Consider the following 20697-nt stretch of genomic DNA (forward strand, 5'->3'; position numbering starts at 1 on the left):
CTCACCCATTCTGCTGTTGCTTCCTGCCACCATTTCCTTTCCTCTCCTTTCCTAGCCAATGTCTTTGCTTCATTCATGCACTCGTATCTACTCACACACAGTTTATCTCTGTTGCGCACACACAGACACACACACAAGCGCCCTGTGGTGGAGCACCAGTTGAGGTACTGTACAACAGCAGGAACCAGAGCAAAGAGACAGAGAAAGAAAGTGAAAGAAAAAGGGACAGAAAAAAAGACAGAAAGATTTAAGAGAAACCACTGAAAAAGAGTGTGGTTACCATGGTAACCCCCCACACACACACACACACCCTCCCTCCACTTCCATTCTCTCTCTCTCTCACTCCCTCTCTCTCTCCTTTCTCCTCCCTCCCTCCACCTCTGTGCTGGTGATGCTCGTGTCTCTTTTCTCTCCATCCGGTTCGTCCTCACCTCTCCTGGACGTGCTCCTCTCACACTGCCAACGGATGACACACGAGGAGGAGGAGGAGGAAGAGGTGACGAGGAGAAGCTGCTGTCTCTTTTCTCCCAGCTTTCCATCACTTTAAAAAAAAAAAGAAAGAAAGAAAGAAAGAAAGAGAGACCAGACCAGAGCAACAACCAAAAGAAAGGACACACAGGATATATATACATACATACAAAAGAAAAAGAAACCCTACTCTTCTCCATTCTCCTTTTCAAGGAGGGCATTTTTCTTCCCTTTCCCCCCCTTTCCTTTTCTACCCCGATTTTTTCCTCTGAGATCCCGGTTTTGTCAAATTACAGCCCCTGAACTTCTCTGGGATTTCAGGTGAGGCACGCGTGTGTAGTGTGTGGTGCTTCTTCGTTTTTTTTATTACCTATCATGGCTCACGCGGCCTCCCAATTGAAGAAGAATCGGGGGGAAGTGGATGTGAATGCAATAGAGGACGAGAAGGAGAAGCGGAGGAAGAGCAGGAGAACAGCATCCCGGGAACAAAAGAGAAAGGTAAAAGAGACGAAGGCTGGCTCGGCTGGCTGGTGGCTTCATCTGCCTTGCTCCACTAGCGTCGTTGGACCGTGACTCTGTGTGTATGAGCAAGTAGATGTGGATGTTTACCTCAGCCTGACTGCTTAGATGAGCTTGGAGGTCTCACATACATTCATTCATTCATTCACGTGTTCATATAAATCCAGATGTGGAGATTCTCTTGCAGCATCTCTTTACTCTGGTCGTGTTGTCCAATTCAAACAGCATCTGTAACTCTGTACTTTAAATGCATGTGTGATGGAGTCAGTGTTTATTGCCTCTATGCATGTTAAAGTGTATCTGAGTTTGTGGGCATACATGACAGCTGAAAGTCAAAGATAATTACACCTGCTTGCGATGATGATCTTAGCTACCTGCCTCTGAATGAGGTAAACTCACCATGGACTCGTGCGTTTTGTTTTCTCATCCCATTCCGACTCTTTATGACTGCTTCGTAGTGTCTGTCTTTAGTAAAACTACACCACACAAGGCTTCTTTAAACAATTCCATATCCATCCTTCCTCATTTTAGTAAAGAACGGGCATTATGCAGAGTTGGGTTGTTGAGACTTTTTTATTTCTATCAAATGAAGTTTCAAGGAGTGTGAGGTGATGATTGCATGTTTTTAAAAGAAAAAATATGCTATTAAATGGAGCAAACCCAGGCCAAGGTGCAAACCTCTCACATACATGCACTTGACCACAGTATTGTAAATATAAATGATTGCTTTAGTGAGTTTTTTAGGTTCTTGCATGTGCATGTCTGTGTTTGTGCTTGCATGCACAGACAACCATGTATAATGCATACATATCTGATTTATTGATGACAAAGCTTTTCATTTGAGAGAGGAGGAACAGAAATGCACGTGGGGTCTCCCTCCTCTTCCTCCACTCGTACATGTTAAGTTCTTTACTTTGGACAAACCAGAGGGAGACACTCATGCAAAAATAAGGAGAACATAAGGAAGTTATGAGCTGCTTCTGTTGAAAAAAAAACACAAAATCAACAATGAATTCTCTGTCTGTCTGACCGGAACAGAGTTTAGAGAAAGCATTTATTTTCATTCTGCGTATTAAAGCCAGGAGATTTGACCGTGAGAGATCAATTCAATAACAGTGACATTTACTGTACTTTGCGCCCATGGGTGCCTGGTTTTGAATTATGCTGTTGGCAACGTTATTTGACCTTAGCATAAACAAGAAGCGAGCTATCATGGCCCAATCTTCTCTAAACAAACAACAAAACAAAGATTCTTGAGGTCAAGTGGGTTGCTGGAGTTCTTTGCAGCCAAATATGTTTTAAGACTGTGCTCATGCCTGTTGGAGCACTTTTTTACTTTCTCCTGTGTTTGTGTGGCGAACTTGTATGTGTCTGCAATGCTGATCTGTATTGGAGGTTTTATGGTCCTTATGAAGGGTCATGTTTCTTAGAAGAGAACAAGAGACAGAGATGGAGAGGAGAGAAGAGGAGAGGGTTGTATTGATTGGATTGTGCACAGCACCATCCATGAGAGTAATCAGCTTTTTCTTCTCGGCCTGCCCTGCGTCCTTCTCTCTGTCCTCACACCGATCTACTCTTCATTTCTCTGTCTGTCACTTTGTGTTCCTTTGTGGGGCTTTTTTTTGCGTGTTTGTCTTTTGTCTTCTCCCTTTTTGGCTTGGTCTCTCTGATTCACATCATCCTGTCCATTCACGTATGGCTCTCTGACTTTTTTATTATTTGTTGTTTGGCTCACGCTGCTAGCTTTTAATAATACTCTGTGACAAAACAAAGTCAAACACGAAAGTTAATTTGTTTGTCAGATGGTGAACTGTGGGCCGCTGCTGTCAGTCGCTCCCTCTCCCACACTTTACACAGTGGCTGCATTTCAAAATACACACACCGTGTGCTCTTATGTTTTCATTCCTATGGCTTGACTCCTTGGCTGCCCTTGCTTGTGCACTGGTTAGTCTTGTTGGTGGCCTTCCAACTCTCACTGTGTCCCATAATATAGACCAGGAGTTATCAGAGTCACAGACAGACATAACAAAAGAGTGACACATTCAGAAAAATGTGATAAAAGGGCATTACAGTCAGAGACAACAATGAGAAAGAACAACAGAGAAGAAGTTAAAACAGCGATAACTTGCACACAATGTTTTGAAATTTTTTCCATCCCTTTAATGTTGTAATTGAACTTTTTTAGAAGCCATGGAGCCCAACTCAAGAAATCTCGCATAATTTCAAAGTTATGTTGTTATTTTCTCTTTATTATTCTGCCTGAAAACCCTTTATTTCTGTCTGCATCATACTATAGTAAACTCATATGTGCTTGCTTTGGCGCAAATTGTGCAACAGAGTGTTTTGAGTCACTCCTTCCACAGCCCTACCAATGCTATATTTAGATAGCAGAGCAAGTACAAAACACTTTTAAATGCAGAGTGGATGGTTCTCTTTTTTTTGCATTAGTCACCAAGCAGGTGGATGACTGTATGTGTCATGAAATGCAGCAGAATGTTTTGAAATTCATACTTAATTTATGTTGCATCGATATTTATCAACTTTTCAAGCTGCATGCTCATACCACTTACTGTGATTGCTGGGGTTTCCTGTCTTGTTCGAAGTAACCACTTCTTTGTTCATTTGATCACTACTTCCTAAATGCACCCAGTAAACTAAGCTTTTGACATGTTTTAATTATTCATTTGTGTTGATTTGAGCTAAGCAATTCTCATTTCGTCACCTGCAAAATGCAACTGGATTGTTGCGGAAAGGTCATTGTTGCATATGCCTTACAACTTAAGGCATCTTAACTTGTGTTAGTTATGTAAATCGCCAGGAAAGCATCATAGGAGGATGGAGGAGATGGTGTTGGAGATGAGATGTTGCATGTGTGTTTGCATAAAAGCTTAATTTTCATGTGTTGTGTGACAGCTTCAGTGAAATCAGTGAAAACTTAGTCGCTTCAGTGGTCATTTTAATGGGAAACCCCCATTACGGTGTTACAGAAATGCTTCAAGCTGCTTTACTTCTAATGACATTATCTAGAGCCAGGAGCCCCCAGTGGATTCCCAGAGAGAGAGAGAGAATAAGAGAGAAAAGGAGAGAGCTAAGCAAAGCATGGGTTTCTTACTGTCCCAGTTTTGCACACCATTCCAGTACCCAGAATATGCATTGGTATGGTACTTGTTATTCTTCTTCTAAGGTTTATTTGGGCCATTTGGTCCTGTTTCGATAATGCTTCACCTTCAGTTGAAGTGTTGTGCCTATTTGATAGTTTTGTGCCTTTGTGCTTTGACTGTGTGTCGTTGAAGCCTCGTACTGCACCATTGTGTCTGTTACATTGACAATGCTTTTACTCTTTGATCCACTTAAGTCTGTCCTCCACATCGGAGGTAAAGTTTGTGATTCATCACTATCATCACTGTTCATTAGGAGGTATAAATCTCAATAATAAGAGTGATGAATCTAAATCAAGACTATGGGATGAGAGCCGGAGGGTAAGTTGGAGTGCTGAAATTGGATTCCAGCCCTGTGCTTCAGTGCAAGCTCATGGCAACAGTGGCAAGGCATGATTCTGTCCAGCCCTTGGAGCAAAAATAAACAACGGGGTAAAAAATCCTCAGGGGAACGTAATATTGGTGGAAATTAAGACAAATTTATCTCTTCATTTTCTCTATTTTTTCTTTCCTACTTTATTGTATCACGTCCTTGCAATCGCTTTGGGTGAAACAAAGCCGACACGCGTATTGCTCGCCTCCTCCTTCCCCTCCTCTCCTCCCCACCATCCCCTGAAAGATGGAGGTTAATGAATTCGGCGCCCGTGCATGCCTCAGCTAATTGCACTGGCATTGGGAACTCCTCCCAGTATTACAAAATGTTTTCACCATCAAGGTGGCCACCGACTGGACAATTGACAGACCTGGATTTGGGAAAGGCTGCCGAGCTTCAGTAATATAATGTATTATGTGCAACTATGTTTATCAAGAAATCAGTTATTTTCCAGTTTGTTGTATAGATACTACACTGTTTCAGGACACATTGCATGAGTGTGTGTGCATGTGTGCTTGTCTCAGAGAGGCAGTGGTCACCTGGTCTTAATGTCCAATATTCAGATTGAACGAAACATCACGCTCTTGACTGTACACTTACATATATATAGTAGCACTCTGAAAGGGACAGACATAGTTCAGTGAGACTTTCACTAAAGACCTTGAAATTCTGTTGTCTCTGCTGGCATGAAAATAAGACAAACCATAAAAGATACTTTTAAAAAACTAGAAAATCTGTTTGCTGGGATTGTATTTAGCTTTTTTATATTTATTTAGTACCTCTTTGTATAGTTGATTTAGCTGGAGATAGGTGAGTTGAATTCCTGTGCTGGTTTCTGATTGTTCACGGAAACGCTGTCTGATATTCACTGCAGTTTTATCAATAAGTATACCAACAATTTATCTACTTCTACCAGCTGTCTACTTCTTTGATAAATACAGTTTGCAGTAGGGCATACTCTGGTCCGCTTAACCAGTCTGATGTCTTTCTACATCAAATCAAATCTCATTCAGATGTGAGAAGGAACAACACTTCCTAAATCTTGACAGTGCGGCTGTGTGATGTTATGCATTCACATGCAGACCCTAGTATAGTAGCATACAGTTCCATCAGCCCACTGTAATCCTCACTCCTGCGTTTCACATGTCCGGAAACGTGATGGATTCCTCCGGCGTTCAACGCGGCGTTCTTGCTCTACTGTATCCTGCTATTGTTCTACATTAGCTTGAGTCTCTAAGGGAAAATGAGAGCATGTAATAAGGATTGTTCTAATTATTGATCCACCACTCTGAGGGTCCTCACTGAAAACAGCTGCTGGGGGATGGGGTGTGTGTGCGTGATTGTGTGTCCACATGTAAGAGAGAGAGTGGTGGTGAAGGGGTTTGTTAGGGAGCGCTTGTAATGGGAAACCAGTGTATGTGGGAATTTGTTTGTCCTGCCAACAGGGGAGAAAAAAATCGTGTTTTCTAGTTGTGTCTGTGTATAACTCCTGTCTTTTTGTTTTATGTGCAGCAGGTGATTTGGTTTTTATGGAAGATTAAAAATGATGACATGCTTGTAAAAGCCAGGTGGATGCTGACCATCGTGTGTGTGTGTGTGTGTAGAAGAAGAGTGTGTTTATGAACAATCATAGAGGAAAAAGTCACCAGCAGGGGTTATAGAGGTAGAAGAAGAGTGGTAGAGATAAGGACTAATAGATCAAATGAGAGTAAGCGGGTGTGATGGAAAGGAGAGCAAGAGATAAGGAGAAACGGAGAGAATTAGAGAGGCAAGGAGTGAGAAATGAGAGAGAGGGAGCGTGATTATAAGCCTAAAGGTCATTTGAAGGTGAGCGTTGTCTTTTTTGCCACTCTTCCACTCCATGTATGTGAAAATCTCATAATATGGAGTCTTGTGGGTTCCCCAAAAGAGAACTGCTTATGTTATATCATGCAGTATATGGTTTTAGAGAATTAGAAACTGGTTAATTGTATTTAGAAATGAAATGAATTTTGCGTTTAGGACAATTTTAGCTGTTTTTTTTATACATCAGTTGGTCACAATATTAAAAAAACCTATTTATATTGTGCAAGTCACCCTAGTGCAGTCAGAACAGTTCTGTTCTATTGGGGCACGGACTCTGGATTACAGTGGTCCCTCGCTATAACGCACTTCACTTGTCGTGGCCTCGCTGTTTCGCGAATTTTTTTTGGTGCAATTTTGGATGCTGTTTTTTTTTTTGTTTGCTTGTTTGTTTGTTTACAGCGCATTGTGTTCTGCATCCTGATTGCCTGTAGACCACTGTCAATCAGTCTCGTGCCGTGTCTCCTGTACAGTACAGAATGCGTTCAGCTTGTCAAATTTACATAAATCTTCGAACGCTACCAGTGTGACTCTGAAGTGCTGTACTGTATGTTTGTACGTTTTCTCCCCGACAAACACAACAATGTCAACGAAACGTTTTGCACCGTCAAAGGGAACCGCGGGTGCCTTTGGTTTCATTCTATAATACTGGACTTTTTTTCTACGAAGTTTTTAACTTTGAGAGTGTTTAAACAAGAGAGAAGTGTGAAAATGTTCATGCCTGTCTGAGAAAAGTGTATAAAGTGTATAATGAGGGGTTTTACAGCCTTAAAACATCTATAATAATCTTAAAAAATAAAGTTGTCTACTTCGCGGATTTCACATATCGGGGGTTATTTTTGGAACGTAACGCGAGGGACAACTGTATTCCTGAAGGTTAAAAACTTTCCTTTAAAAGAAATCCCAGCTTTGCTCAGTCCGATGAAGGTTTCCCAGCAGAACGTTGCCTAGAGCGTCAGCTGGCTCCACAGGCTTGCCTTTTTCCCATAGTGCATCCTGATGTCATCCTTTCCCCAGGTAAATGACGCACATGCACCCGACTGTCAACATGATGCAAAAGTAAACATGATTCATTACATGAAGTCGCCATCTACATTGGTCCTTCAGAACCTGATGGGCCAATTGTAGGCACTTTAAGGGTTGGATGGGGTCAGTGCAGCGCTTCTGATCAGTCTTAGGTCCTCTGTGTGTTCTGACAAAGCTTTTGTTATTGTCAGCGTTAAGGTTTTCAGCAATCTGAACTACAGTAGGAGCTCTGTGCAGTTGGATTCCCAACAGATTTTGGCTTTCGTCAAAGTCGTTCAGATCCTTAATCATTTTTCCTGTTCCAGCAAATTAGACTGTTTACATCATCCCTTTTAACAGGTCCATACTAGTTGGATAAAATTGTCAGATTTGCTGGTTTTACAGGGTTGGACATGATTAGCAACAATAAACAGACAGGCTGTGCTGTTTAAACGATTCTCAGTTGGTGCTAAGGGGTCCAAAGTGTGCCATGAAACTATCCCCCACACCACCAGCCTAAAGTATTGATACTAAGCAGGATATATCTATGCCAAATTCTGACCCTACCTTCTGGATGTCATAGAACTTGAGACTCATCAGGTCAGGCAGTGTTTTCCAATCTCCTGATGTTAAAAAAGAGCTGCACCCAGTGTGCTTTTCTGTTGCTGTAGCCCATCTGCTTCCAGGATTGACATTCAGTTTGACATCCAGAGATGCTCGTCTGTATACTTATGCTTGTAACAAGTGATTATTTGAGTTTCTGAGTCATGTAAATCACCTTTCTTCAGCAGGTCATCTTGACCATATCTAAATGTCTAAATGCATTGAGTTGCAGCCTTGTGATTGGCTGATTAGATATTTGTTTTAACAAGCAATCGAACAGATAAACTTGACAAAGTGGCTGGCGATTGTAGTTACAGTGCTGAATGGTATGTAAAGGGAGGAGGGGTAAAGAGAAAAAGAAAAGAGAGCAGAGGCTTGATAACGTAAGGACAGAGAGCGACAAAAAGAGAGGGGGAGCAGGTGTTTGTGGCGATAAAGAGAGAAAAGAGAGAAGGGGGCAACCTGAAGCTGGCTATAAGAGAAAAAAGAATAGGGATAAGTGGATGAATTAGAATTGGTGTTTGAAAGAGAGGAGGGAACTCAAACAGTGTGCACACATAATCTGACAGTGACTGATTAGATCTCCTTGTCTTTCACCTACTGATAGTGTATTGCTTTTAAAAAGCATGATGCTACCTGCAGGCTGTAGCTCTTTTTTTCATCCATTTGATGTATACGTCTGTCTTGGGGTCACTTGCAGCTTACTGTTCACTGAAGCACTATTGTGCATGAGTGTGTGTGAGTCGAAGAGGGGGAAGAGGGAAAGAAATGACACCCCCACTCTTACAACATCACACTTATTAAACCCCTGCTGTGCGTCAGTGCCAGACCTCCTCCGTCAGCTCTTAAATGCGCCAAATGGTGTGTCATGTGTGCGTTTGTGCATTTATGCATGTATAGCAGGTGCTCCTCATACATTCGCTGATAAAGCTTACCCGTAGTGCTGTCTAGATTTCCTACATGTCTTGCAAACACCCACACACACACACACATACGCACACTCACACAAACGCTGTTCACCCTTGGGACTCACGCCTGTATGGCTTGATAATTACTTTCATTTGCTCGCCCCCACCTGCACCACCACCCTGTTCCCCTGTCCTCTACTTAACCACCTGCCACTCCACCATAACATGCAGAGATAACTAGAATCATGCGACCATCACTTTTGTTGTCTGGCTTGATTTTATGACTCAAGCCAAGCGCAGCAGAGATAATAACCCCCCCCCCCCAAAAAAAACAAAACAAAACTCTCATATCTTATCAATAGCCCTGGGTGTGTCACCCAGCCTTTTCACATTTTCTACCCCTAAAAACATCTGCACCTGGCCAAGGACAGAAGCATATGGTCCTGGCCTCATAGCTGGAGCTCAGAGGCTCTTGAGCTGAGGAAATGGGCTGTGTTAGGACAGATCGATGGTAATCACACCTCCACACAGTTAGCTCTCTCACATGGCCAGATGTAGGGAGAGAGAGAGAGAAAGAGAAAAGGGGGTAGGGGTAAAAAAGGGAAAGCAGGAGGTTAGGGGTGTATTAAGGGTCCCTTCGGGAACAGAAGAACACCTTGATTCATGATTAGTGAAAAAATATCCACCCCACCCCTATCCCCTCCACCCATTCCAACTCCCAAACATGGATGCAGCCTACTTTCTGAACAAGCTCCAACCTCACTGATTGAATTGTTTTAGCAAGCTGATTTTGCTGTACATACCTAAGCTGCTCTGCTGGTGGTGTGCTGTATTTCTTCTTTGAAATGTGAATTATTACCCTCTGAAGAACAATAAAACAGTCCTGCGATGTCTAACTAAGAGACTCAACTACAACACTGGCTCTTAAAATCACTTTGTCACAATATAGACATGGCATTTTTGTGTACTTTTAGCCCTGAGGGAAAGACTCCATTGCACCTTAAATCAGGTAATTTAGTATGAAAAGGTTGCAGTGTGATCTTAGCATGGGGATTCTGAATTTTCACAGAGTGTATGTGGTCTCGAGTGTACTGTGCAGTATAGTGAGATATAAAAGAAGCAGTTAAATGATCGCTTTTGTCATCTCTTGGTTAGTAGTGTATCTTTTTAAGACAACCTTGTGCAAATTGCTGTAATCCAGCATAATGACAGCTGATGGGAAAAGGTTCATTGTAGCTCCAAGGTGGGATTGGTATTCTTTTACTGGTTATGTGCCAGATCACTGGAAAAATAGACCTTTAGACAGGGAGCATTACACATAAACACACACAGAAGTCTTTGGCTGCGTGTTTTTATTAACAGTTGTGTGCGCAGCCAGGATAGAAGCAAAGCATTCTGTCTACTTAATGTTTGATAGTGAATTATTCACAGGCAGCTTTGCCAAACATGTTTGCACTCTGTTATCAGTGAAGACTCCCAGCATATTGCAGGTTGGATATGTGCTTTATCATCCCCACGAAGACTATCTGCACTGAAAGATGACTAAGGCAGCACAAATCTCTAACTAATAAAAGCATTGGATTTTGCCATAGAATACCTAAACGACAGCTTTAGAAAGGTCAGAGAAGGTTACACAGAATCCAAGTTGTACCCAGTTGTACTATGTCTGAAATTCAAGGATGTGGCTGGAACAAACCACAAAAAGAGTGGATTCATATCATGCCTATATTTGTGCTCGCCCTCCCCCCGAATGTCCTCAATTTCAAGCCCAGAGTCTACTGATTTTTTTCCCCTCTCTTTCATATTTTTTCCTCTGTCCTCCTGTCCTCCCTTCTCGTCCTTTCCCTTGTTGTTCCTGTAGGTAACCAGAGAAGGAAATCAATGCCTGGGTGGGAGTTGTAAGCAAAAAAGTCTGGCTCTGTTATGACCTCCTATCTGAGCTAACATATCGGTCATCATTGCGGGACCATATTCTCATAAATTATGTGTTTAAGTCATTCATGAATGTTTAAAAAATTATTTGGGGCCAGACTTTCAATATTTACAACAGGATTTGCTTTGGACTTATCTTTTAAGGTGTAGTACATTATAGTTATGGAGCAGGAGGGCATATTCTAGTTTATTGCTTTTATTAAAGTGGGCTTACATTTAAGATCAACTTGAGCATCACAAAAGTCCTTTATTTAAAATTATTATATGGACTTACACATCCCTGTTTTTAAAGGCCCTTTGAAAGAATTAGTATGCTGCCTTAAATGGTGTTTTACTATGATAGTTAGAAAATTGGTGCTCCAAGGGGCATTGCCTGCACAAGTTGTGATGTAGATTTACTTGTGCACATAACAAGTCTTTAGGACTGATGCTGTGTCTCTGTGTGTCTTTCAAATCCACCAGCCCCACAACAGATCTGTCACTAACACTGTAGAGCCAGGGCTAAAACACAGGAAATGAGAAGAGTAGAACATTGAAACAAAAGCAGTAATAAAGTATTAAACTATAAAAAAAGAGTCCATGGTTGTAGATACACAAATGTCAGTATTTATGGGTGATTTAATTCCCTTTTTCTTAAACCAAATTGTGTTTTAGGACAAGTGGTCCTCCATCATGTCTGTCATTTTATACAGTTTATCAAGTTATCAAGAAATATTCCATAAGTGTTTTAGTAATGAAAATAACTCAGCTCCAACCTGAAAGATTTGTTAAACCTAAAGCAGTAATGAAGACTGTTATTGAACTGATGATGATGATGATGGAACTTCATCTCTGTTGTATCACCTTTCACCTCACGCAATCATTTCGTTACCAACACGCGAGCCGCCCTTTTCCAGACATAACTGAGTCACTGCCGTGTCTCGAATTCTCCATGTTTGAAATCATTTTGCTTCGCAATCTCCAATTGGACAGCTGGCATGTTATTTTAACTCTCACCCTCTTCTTCCTCCTCTGCTGGTGGTCCTTTCTCCTTCGTTTCACTACAGCTCCTTTCACAAACACCCTGCGTGTTGAAAATAGATCAGCCCTACAGCAACTGCTAGCATTCTCCCTTGATGATGTGTATTGCCGCGTTGACAGTCTCACGTCAGATATTTTTGGTTGTGTTTCTGGTTGTTATTTCAAAAGCAGCTTGAGTCACAGACACCCCACGTTCTGTATGCAATGTGTGTCATCTGTGAGTCCACCCAGTTGTTTCCTACCTGAAGGACAGTGAAAAGCATTACCCAGAGCTGCAATGTTGCCTGAGGTTTGTCACATTGTTACTGTTTTAGAACAAATTGGACTCCAATAGATTGAATTTGGACATCTGAACATAAATTCACAGTATTCAATTTTGTGTGACGTACTGGGGTATTTATAATTAGAACTTTTTGTATTTATTGGAAATATTTTGTTATATGTAACTTATTTATAACTTTTTAATATGCTGTATTATTTAATTTCATTTAGTTAGTTACTATGACAATATAATTTCATCTGGGATTAATAAAGTACCCTTATTCTTATTCTGAAAGTACAACTTTAACTCTGAAATTTCATCATCCTGCCATCACTGCTGTGCTAAACCAGTAATTTAAGCAGAAAGGTCAGATATTTGCTGTCAGATTGTGCATGCTGTACTTTGGTGGCTTAAGCTTGTTTGTAAGGTTTCCGTTTGCTTCAGTTGGTCACATTCACATTGGACTTTTGAAGTAACTTGATTTGCAGCTCCTGCATGCCACACTTCTTTTTTTTTTGATTTCCACATTCGTTTTTTAGGTCTGGGAAATGAAGCACTAGAAGAGACTCCAGAGGGCCCTTTTCTTAATTTATTTAGGGCTCCTCGAGGAACCAGTTTAAGCCGGGAGGTGTTCTGCCCCTCTGCAATACTTCTTGCAGTGGCAGTGCGAAGGTCTTTTTGTGTTGTCTGGGCTTAAAGGCTACACCTGATGAGGTGTGATTAAAGTCATAACAGAGGTCAGGATGGAGGAGCATGATCATTCTTCTGGTGATTTATATATCAAGAATGATTGTTCAGTTCATCAAAACCTAATCAACAGATTAATCAACTATAAAAATATCCACAGGTTATTTTAAGGAATCATATATTGCAGAATTTGAAAAAAGGAAGTGCTAAATCATTGTCCTGTTTATATAAAGTTCTAATTGCACAGTTTGCTATCTGACAGACTGAAGGCTTGATCTGATACACTGAGACGGAGCAGTACGCGTCAGGTTGCTGTTAGTGTTGCTGCTGACTAGGTTGCTGTCACCCTGTGCATTTGTGTGTGTGTGTGTGTGTGTGTGTGTTGCTGACTGGGATCCTGTCAGCTGTGTGTCAGCCATCTCGACACCCACAGTGCACTTTTAACTTTTTTTTTGGGACCTTCCCTCTTGACGGCCAAATGTCCGCCTCAGCTGAGGAAGGGCACGCACACATTCACACACATTCACACACAAGTTGCTGAAGTGACCAATTATAAGAAGTGTTGGAACTAAGCAGGAATGACACAGTCTAGAGAACAACAGGAAAAAAGCTGTGCTTGTTCTTCCTCTTAAAGGATCAGCATGTGAAACGTGTAATTTTTAAGCCCAACGTGATTATATCCTGCAACGTGTTGATTTAAATTAGATTTAAAGGTCTTTTAGTTGTTATTGATTAGTCTGTTGACAGTAAACTAGTAAAGAGTAAAACAGCTGCCCAGAGTCTGTCATCACATTACGTTTTGGCAGAATTAAGATTAAACACTTTAATTCAATCTCACCATGACTCTAATAATGTTATGAGTCAGGCGCAGGCTATTTTACAACTGGTGCAGCGGGAAGCTGTCCCGCAAATGGATGATTGAATTGGTGAAGAGTAGAGAAGCATGTTTACGCGTCTCAGTTTTTAAAAATATGGATTTTTTTTTGTGTGTATTCTATTCTTTTTTTTTTTCCATGTGTATATGTATGTGGGTCAGTTTATAGAATTAGCAATACCTTCTGTTTGTTTGAGAACTGCTGATTGCTTGATTGATGTTACAAAGAGGAGACACTTCATAGTGAGCTGAGTTATGGGTGGAGACCGCTCCGTTGCATTCTCCTCATAGGAGCACATACGACACTTAACCTAGTGAACATCAATTTCTCTGCTACGACTCTAAGAATGGATTAAGGAGTCCAAACAGTCAACCAACATGTAGGAAGTCGCAAACATATCCTTAACTGAAATAACCTCAGTTACTTAGGTAAGCACTCACAAATGGAAGTTTAGTATTTCAGTTTGTTTTAAACACCTCAAATTTTTTTCTTTTCCTTTTATTGGCCAGTTTCACAATCTCAGGTTTGTGTTTCTGTTTGTAACTCAGCCCAGATATCCAACATCCGGAGCTGCTTCTCCACTGCTGATGTTGAAACTGGTGTTTTTCTGGTACCATTTGTAATCAAGCTGCCAGATAGGCACCTGTGAGGTGTCTGTTTCTCTAACTCAAGACTCTGATGTACTTAGTTTTGCACACCAACGTCTCTCTCTAGTTAGAGCCAGTTTGTGATGTTCTGTCAGGGTAGTAGTACTTGCAGTTGTGTGAAATCTTAAGGGTTTTTTTAGTTGCTTTGTTTGTTTTTTGTTGTTTCCTGACATGGGATGGTTTTGTTTTTGTAGATTAAGAACAATGTGGAAAGTTGAGCTTTTTTAAGACTTGAATCAAATCCACAGATACTGATGCTCTGGACACTTTCAGAGTTATTAAACTTTTTTTTCTGGACAAGAACAGGAAATCTCTGCTAGCCTGAGTTAACAGATTATAAAACAGAAACAGTACAAAAGGAGAGATAAGACAAGGGTGCTGAAAAAAATGAAGTAAAATTAAGCATAGCAGATCTGAATCCACCCGGGACCGAACGATGCTGCAGAGAGCAGGAGGACTCTCGACTCACTCTGTGTGTGAGTGTGTGTGCGTGTGTGTGCGTGTGTTGTAGAGAGAGTAAGAGTGAACGTGTGTACTGCTCTGTTGGCTGCTACAGCCATGCTGACTGTCCCTATCAGTCAAGGTTGTGTCTTATTATAGGTCATTAGTCTCTCTGCTCAGCTGTGACCTTGGCGGTACCTGCAGGAGCATGTATATGCACCATAGTAGGCAAAAAGGTGTGTGTGTGTGTCTCTAAGTGTTGTTTATGTATGTGTACCTAGGCTGCAGCCTTGATGAGCACTGAGTTCTGGCTATCCGTGTGATAGATGAGTGGACACACGGGGTCACAGAGGGTCAGCTAACACACCCATATGCGGGGGGCAGGGAATGGATGTCACTCACAGATTTAGTGCTACAGGACTAATGCTGGTCTAAAGTAAAAGTGCTGCCACCCACAATAAAAAAATGTCTGCTGTGCAGGACAATAGCTTGTGTTCTAACTGCCAACAGCCATTTACTGGTTGCTTTTCTTTTACCCATTCTGACAGTTACACTGAGACATGCAGACCACAACTGGCTATATCATCAAATTCTAACACAGCTATTAGACTCATTTTTGTGGATTTAAAGAAATAATTCAGGAGTTTACGCGCCATAAAATAGTCTGGCACATACACTCCCACAAAACCACAACACTTTTACACTTTTTTATTTATGTCTTGCTTGTGTATTTGGTATTCTAATATCTGAAAAAAATGCAAAGCTTGGCAGTACTTAGTACGTAGTACAATCCATGTGTCTAACCACATATAATGCAAATATACAACATTATATTACTCATCAGAATTACAATTTTCATACACATTTTAGTCCTCTGAGAGCCCAAGATCAGTGCGGTAGTTTAGCTCAGAGCTTGTATAATTTACCACTGTTCCACTTCTAGCTCGCTCTGACAGTGAACTGTGTTTTGGATGTTGTATAGAATCAAATTGGACATAACTGATCTAAAGCCAGTCTTATTTAATAGACTGAATAAAGGTGAGTTTAGGAACTCTGAGATGCTGAAATGCATCGAATGTCCTGTGCTAAACAGCACAGTTGTTAGAGACTCTGCTCATAAGCATAGCCAGCATTAAATAGCAGACAGCATCAGAGAGAGAGATTTTTTTGAAGGTCACATGACATGTCTTTACATGGCATTGTTTGTGTGCACTGACATCTGCTGGTGTTATTAATTTAAATCAGTTGCTCTATGCAGAGACGCTGGGTTGCTATTCCACCGCTTGGTCCACTCGGTCCTTTACTATCATTATGATGAGTTTTAAATAAAACTAAATATAATTTAAAGTGTGCAAACTGTTTAAAATGTTTTTTGCTCTTAAAGAAATCAAGAAGTTTCTGTGTATTAGTGTGTCCTTTGAGAAATGGACCACTTCAGGGTAACAAAACACAGGTGAATTTCTCTACACAACACACTCACATTGCCTGTCTTGTTGCCATGTTCAGGGAGCACCACTATTAAGGATTTGGGCCTTACCATTCAACAGCCTATTACTTTGTGTTGCCTGAGGGGCAGCTGGCTGTTTCAGCACCTAATAGCCTTCTGTTTGCCAGAAAGAAATGCCAGGATTCAAAGACTATTACTCCAGTGTAAGAAACAGTATGTGTTACAGCTTCTGTATTTGCAGAAAAGAGTAGATATTTAAAAGGTATAAATGAAGGATAATCAGTTGAATTGGTGAGCAGGATGATGGACAAATCCAGTGTAAATCCATGTTCACGCTCATATTTTTTCCAAGATTTTTTCACATCACTTTGTTTCTTTCCTCTTCTCCTCTGTCAGAAATCCTTGGCCTCGTGTCAAAGGGGCAATCATGGAGAATTAGATTATTGTCCCATAATTTTGACAATTTCTACTGAGCAATTCATGCTCGTGTATGTGTTTAGTTTAAGTGCTTGTTTGCACATGTGCGACTGTCTAACTGCATGCGTGTTTGTGTGCGCGCTGTGTGGAGACTGGGGGAGCTCAGAGGGGACAGATGGCTCATGGTCTGTTCTCGTCTGGTGCTCTCTGTCTGCCAAAGATCAGGCAAAAACAGTTACAGCACTCTGTTTTTTTCAGCCTTGCACCGACAGGGGAAAAAGCAGGACTTTTTATTCTTCCTGTTTTATAGATAGCTTTATGAGCTCTCATAATGTTACAGTCAAAGCTACAGAAATGACATTTACAGCAGATTTTGTTGTACCTCAGTGTCAGACAATGAACGCATGCTTTTCTTCTGTGGCTCTTTGTTGTGGTAAATGTTCAGCTGGAGGACTGTGGCATACTTTTTGACTGGCACGTGTTTGTATTCCATCTTCCAGACTCTAAGACTTTAATAATTTATCAGGGGGATTTCTGAATTTGCTCTGCCGGGTTTTCTTAGTTCAAAGACATCTTCACTAAGTGTGTCCTGCATCAGATCGTACCCTCCTTTTTTCCATGCTGTATTATTTGACTTTGAAATAACAGCTGTTTGCCACAGTGCAAACAAGAAAGTAAGCAAGAAAAGATTTTTAAATGATAAAAGTCATGCAAAAGGTTTACCATGCAAGTGAGTACATGTAAACATACCAGCTGTGCATTTTGCTCAGTGATGGACAGTTCACATCTTATTGATCTTTCTCAGCCATGATAGCCATTTGTGATAATGGGGATGGGGAATTTTTATACTTGGCTTTTCCTCTTTTCCTATTTAAAGCCTTGGAAAGACCCTCTTGGTCTTCTGCAGGGGCCTTGGAGACGTATAACATAAATACATCTTATGCAGAGACACACCGGCTGCACACTGAATTTCTGCAAAATTCTTGCAAAAGATGTTTTTCATATTTACCTATAGTACTTCAGTTTGTTAACAAGATCAACTAGTTCCAATGTTTTTGAAGACCACTTGAACATTATAACCCATGAAGACTGAGACAAAGAAACATTAAAGGCCTAAAGCGTTTTCTAAAAAGTCAGAAGCTTTAAACGAACAGGATGTTGGAAAGATTAATGGACAAAAAGACTGGCAACAAATCATACTACCTTAAAACTTGATTACATAACTCTGAATGTCATCTTGACTTCAGTTTCACCGTGTCCTGTTAAATTTAGGACTAGATGCCAGATGGGCATTTAGTGTCTGACTCTATCCAGAGTACTTTCAGTTATTGTAGCAGAGCTGTGGTGCTGGGCTAGTTGAACTAATGTGGAATTTACAAGGCGGATATATGCTAAAGTTAACTTGCTGCTTACATACTAAGGCTAGGATTGTAAACCAAAGAAGCTGATTCCCTTTTTGACCTCAAGAATGAATTTGAGGAAGCTCAGTGAAGCAAGGGAGTAAAGATTTTCACTAATGATGTGTGCAGTTGACGAAGTGGTTTCATCATGAACCTCTGTTCATCTTCCTTTTCCTCCAGATCATTGGTAATAGACACTCTATAGCTTAAACAGGTCTTATAAACTGACACAGAGGGGAAAAAAGCCAATTCTCTATTCAGACTAATCATGTCAGTTCAGGCTGCTCAATTTTATATATGCATGTTTCCCATTTACATTTTCTCCTCAGATCTTTCTTTGTGAGTCATCACATTTGGGACTGTAAGCTTTTGTCTTTTTTGGGTCTTTTAACAGCCTAGCTTCTTTCATGTGTTACCCCCCCACACACTTTCAAATGTATATATTTATAAGTCACATGTACCTCTTTCTCTAGTCCATATAGAGATGCACACACACACTATAAAACTTATTGCAGTTTCAGCTCCCACAGCTCATTACCTGCTGTTCAGCCAGGACTAGGTATTACACTCATTACAGTCCATCTACTGGTTAGTCATTTGCATTTTTATGTCACATTTTTATGTCACAAAGAAAGGAAACTCACTCACATGAAAGTATGACTGTAGAGGACTGCCCTTTTTTAAAGACAAAAGGTCTGTTAAAGTGGTTATGGGTTTACTGTTACTTTCAAATTGCTTCACTTCTCACCAAGTGCACATGATAGGTTATTGAAATTAACATGTTGATAACATGTGAGTCTGCTTGGTTCAAACACACTGAATAATTACTGGACTTTTTTAATTTGAGAATTCACAGTCCACTTTATTGTAGCTTAATATATGCTTACAGCCACCTGTACAAATAGCAGTGATGAGTCCAAAAATCATTAGTCCTTGTGAGCAGCAAAATCACTCAGTGGTTAGTAGCAGCCTTACCTCACAGTAAGGGGGTCTTGGGTTTAAAGCTCTAGACTTCTAATTCCTAGTTAAATGCCAGAATAGTGTATCAATGGGGAAGCATCTTGTCACAGTTCACTCCAAACAACATTTCTGACTGATGCATTGTTGTCTAAATGAATTTGCGAATGCATTTCTACATTATAACTTGACTTTCTTCTGGATGTGCATTCTATTCACCAAAACACTGTTGGTGTTGATGCTTAGCTAATTTCACAGTGAGGTTTGCGATTCTTTGCACAGTTGTCATGCAGGAGACTGCCCACCAGAGTCCAGTGTTTGACTGCTCAGCAGAGTCTTCTGCAGGTCAAACTGAGGTTAGAGATGGTGAGCTGAGGGGAAAAGAGGAGGAGTTGTCTCTGAATTAAAGCCAGACTCTGATATGTTGTTTAATTTTCTTTGCCCTTTTAGCCCAGAGCCCTGTGCTTCTCTCCCTACATTCTGACTTTTTATCTGCCCAAATGTCTGTTTTCCCCTCGTGACTGTGCGCAACACCGTGTGACCATCGATCTTCTGGAGCCTGTTTTAGGATGACTTTTTGGCGCGACAGCTATCGATCGAGCATGGTGCACTTGTGTGTAGATTCAGCTGTATAGGTGAAATCCAATGCGACATTCTGATGTCACCCATGTCAGTGTCAGCGTTACTGGCCCTAGACAGCAGGGAGACAGGACATTTCATGTCATGTGCAACAGTAGTACTAACAGTAACATGATAATAGGTAATAGAAATTTTTTAATTACCTCCACACACCTGCAGCAGAATCAAGGGAAATACTGAAACGTGATTATAAAATTCATTAAATCAGATATTAAATGTATTAATCAGATATTTTTGAGATGATTTCCTCTGGTCTGTACTAGTTTAAAAGCTAGATTATATTAGCCACGCTGCACAGTTGTAGTTGAAGCTTGCTTATTGAATGGTTCACCTACTTTCCATGTTCTCTTTTCCTTCTCCTACTCTCTTTTCTCCCCCTCCTTGCTGCCTTCCCAGCTTTCTCCCTCACTTCCCCTCCTAACCTCCCTCCCTAATGGTTTCATGTCCCAGGTGACAGAGGGGAGCTGTGCCCTTGAGCATGCTTCACGCAGCAGGAGCAGTAAATATCTGCGTATGTGTGCGTGTGTGTGCTTGTGGGTGTGTGTGAGATGTAAATTTTCAAAAGATTTTGAGTGTATGCCCTGGAATAATGAAAGTGTGATATTTTATAGCCGCTGTGAGGTAGCTTCTCATAGATGTTTGTAACCTGGAAATGAAAGCTGGGCAACAATTTGCATTGACATTTATTTCTAGTACGACAAAACCCTCCAAGAACTGTTCGAGTACAGTGCACTGAGCTGTGTTTAATGCTGGTAATTTTATTTGAAAATAGTTTCTCAATGGGATTTCCAGAAAATGCACTGCCATGTTATTACTGCAGGGTGGCAGAATATTTTTCCTCCCAAAACTTTTATCTCTGAATAAAGTAACCTGTTTACGTCCGGCTTAGATTTTAAGTAAGTGAAAGAAAGGTTGAAAAATTAACAGATTAACAATACTGGGAATTTAAAATAAAATAATGCTCATCCCTGTTTTGGTGGTTCTGCACTATACAAGGAAAAACCCTGATGTCACTACGTGTGTGTGTAAATGGTGTGAATAAATGGTGGAAGACATATACATATTGGCCTCTGTTTCTTACAATTCATTTATTTTAT

General features: G+C 40.8%; 1 protein-coding gene across 1 annotated transcript in view; it reads left to right on the plus strand.

Moving 5' to 3' along the window:
• The first annotated feature begins 489 nt into the window (after positions 1-489).
• Positions 490-20697, plus strand: part of LOC116322194 (ankyrin-3) — an 88685-nt gene continuing 68477 nt past the window's right edge. The window contains exon 1 of the mRNA XM_039621910.1: positions 490-966. Within this exon, the coding sequence (XP_039477844.1) occupies positions 844-966 (123 nt within the window). The 5' untranslated portion in view covers positions 490-843. The remainder of the gene's footprint in view (positions 967-20697) is intronic.

Source organism: Oreochromis aureus, linkage group 13, assembly GCF_013358895.1.
Source record: "Oreochromis aureus strain Israel breed Guangdong linkage group 13, ZZ_aureus, whole genome shotgun sequence".
Taxonomy (NCBI): Eukaryota; Metazoa; Chordata; class Actinopteri; order Cichliformes; family Cichlidae; genus Oreochromis; species Oreochromis aureus.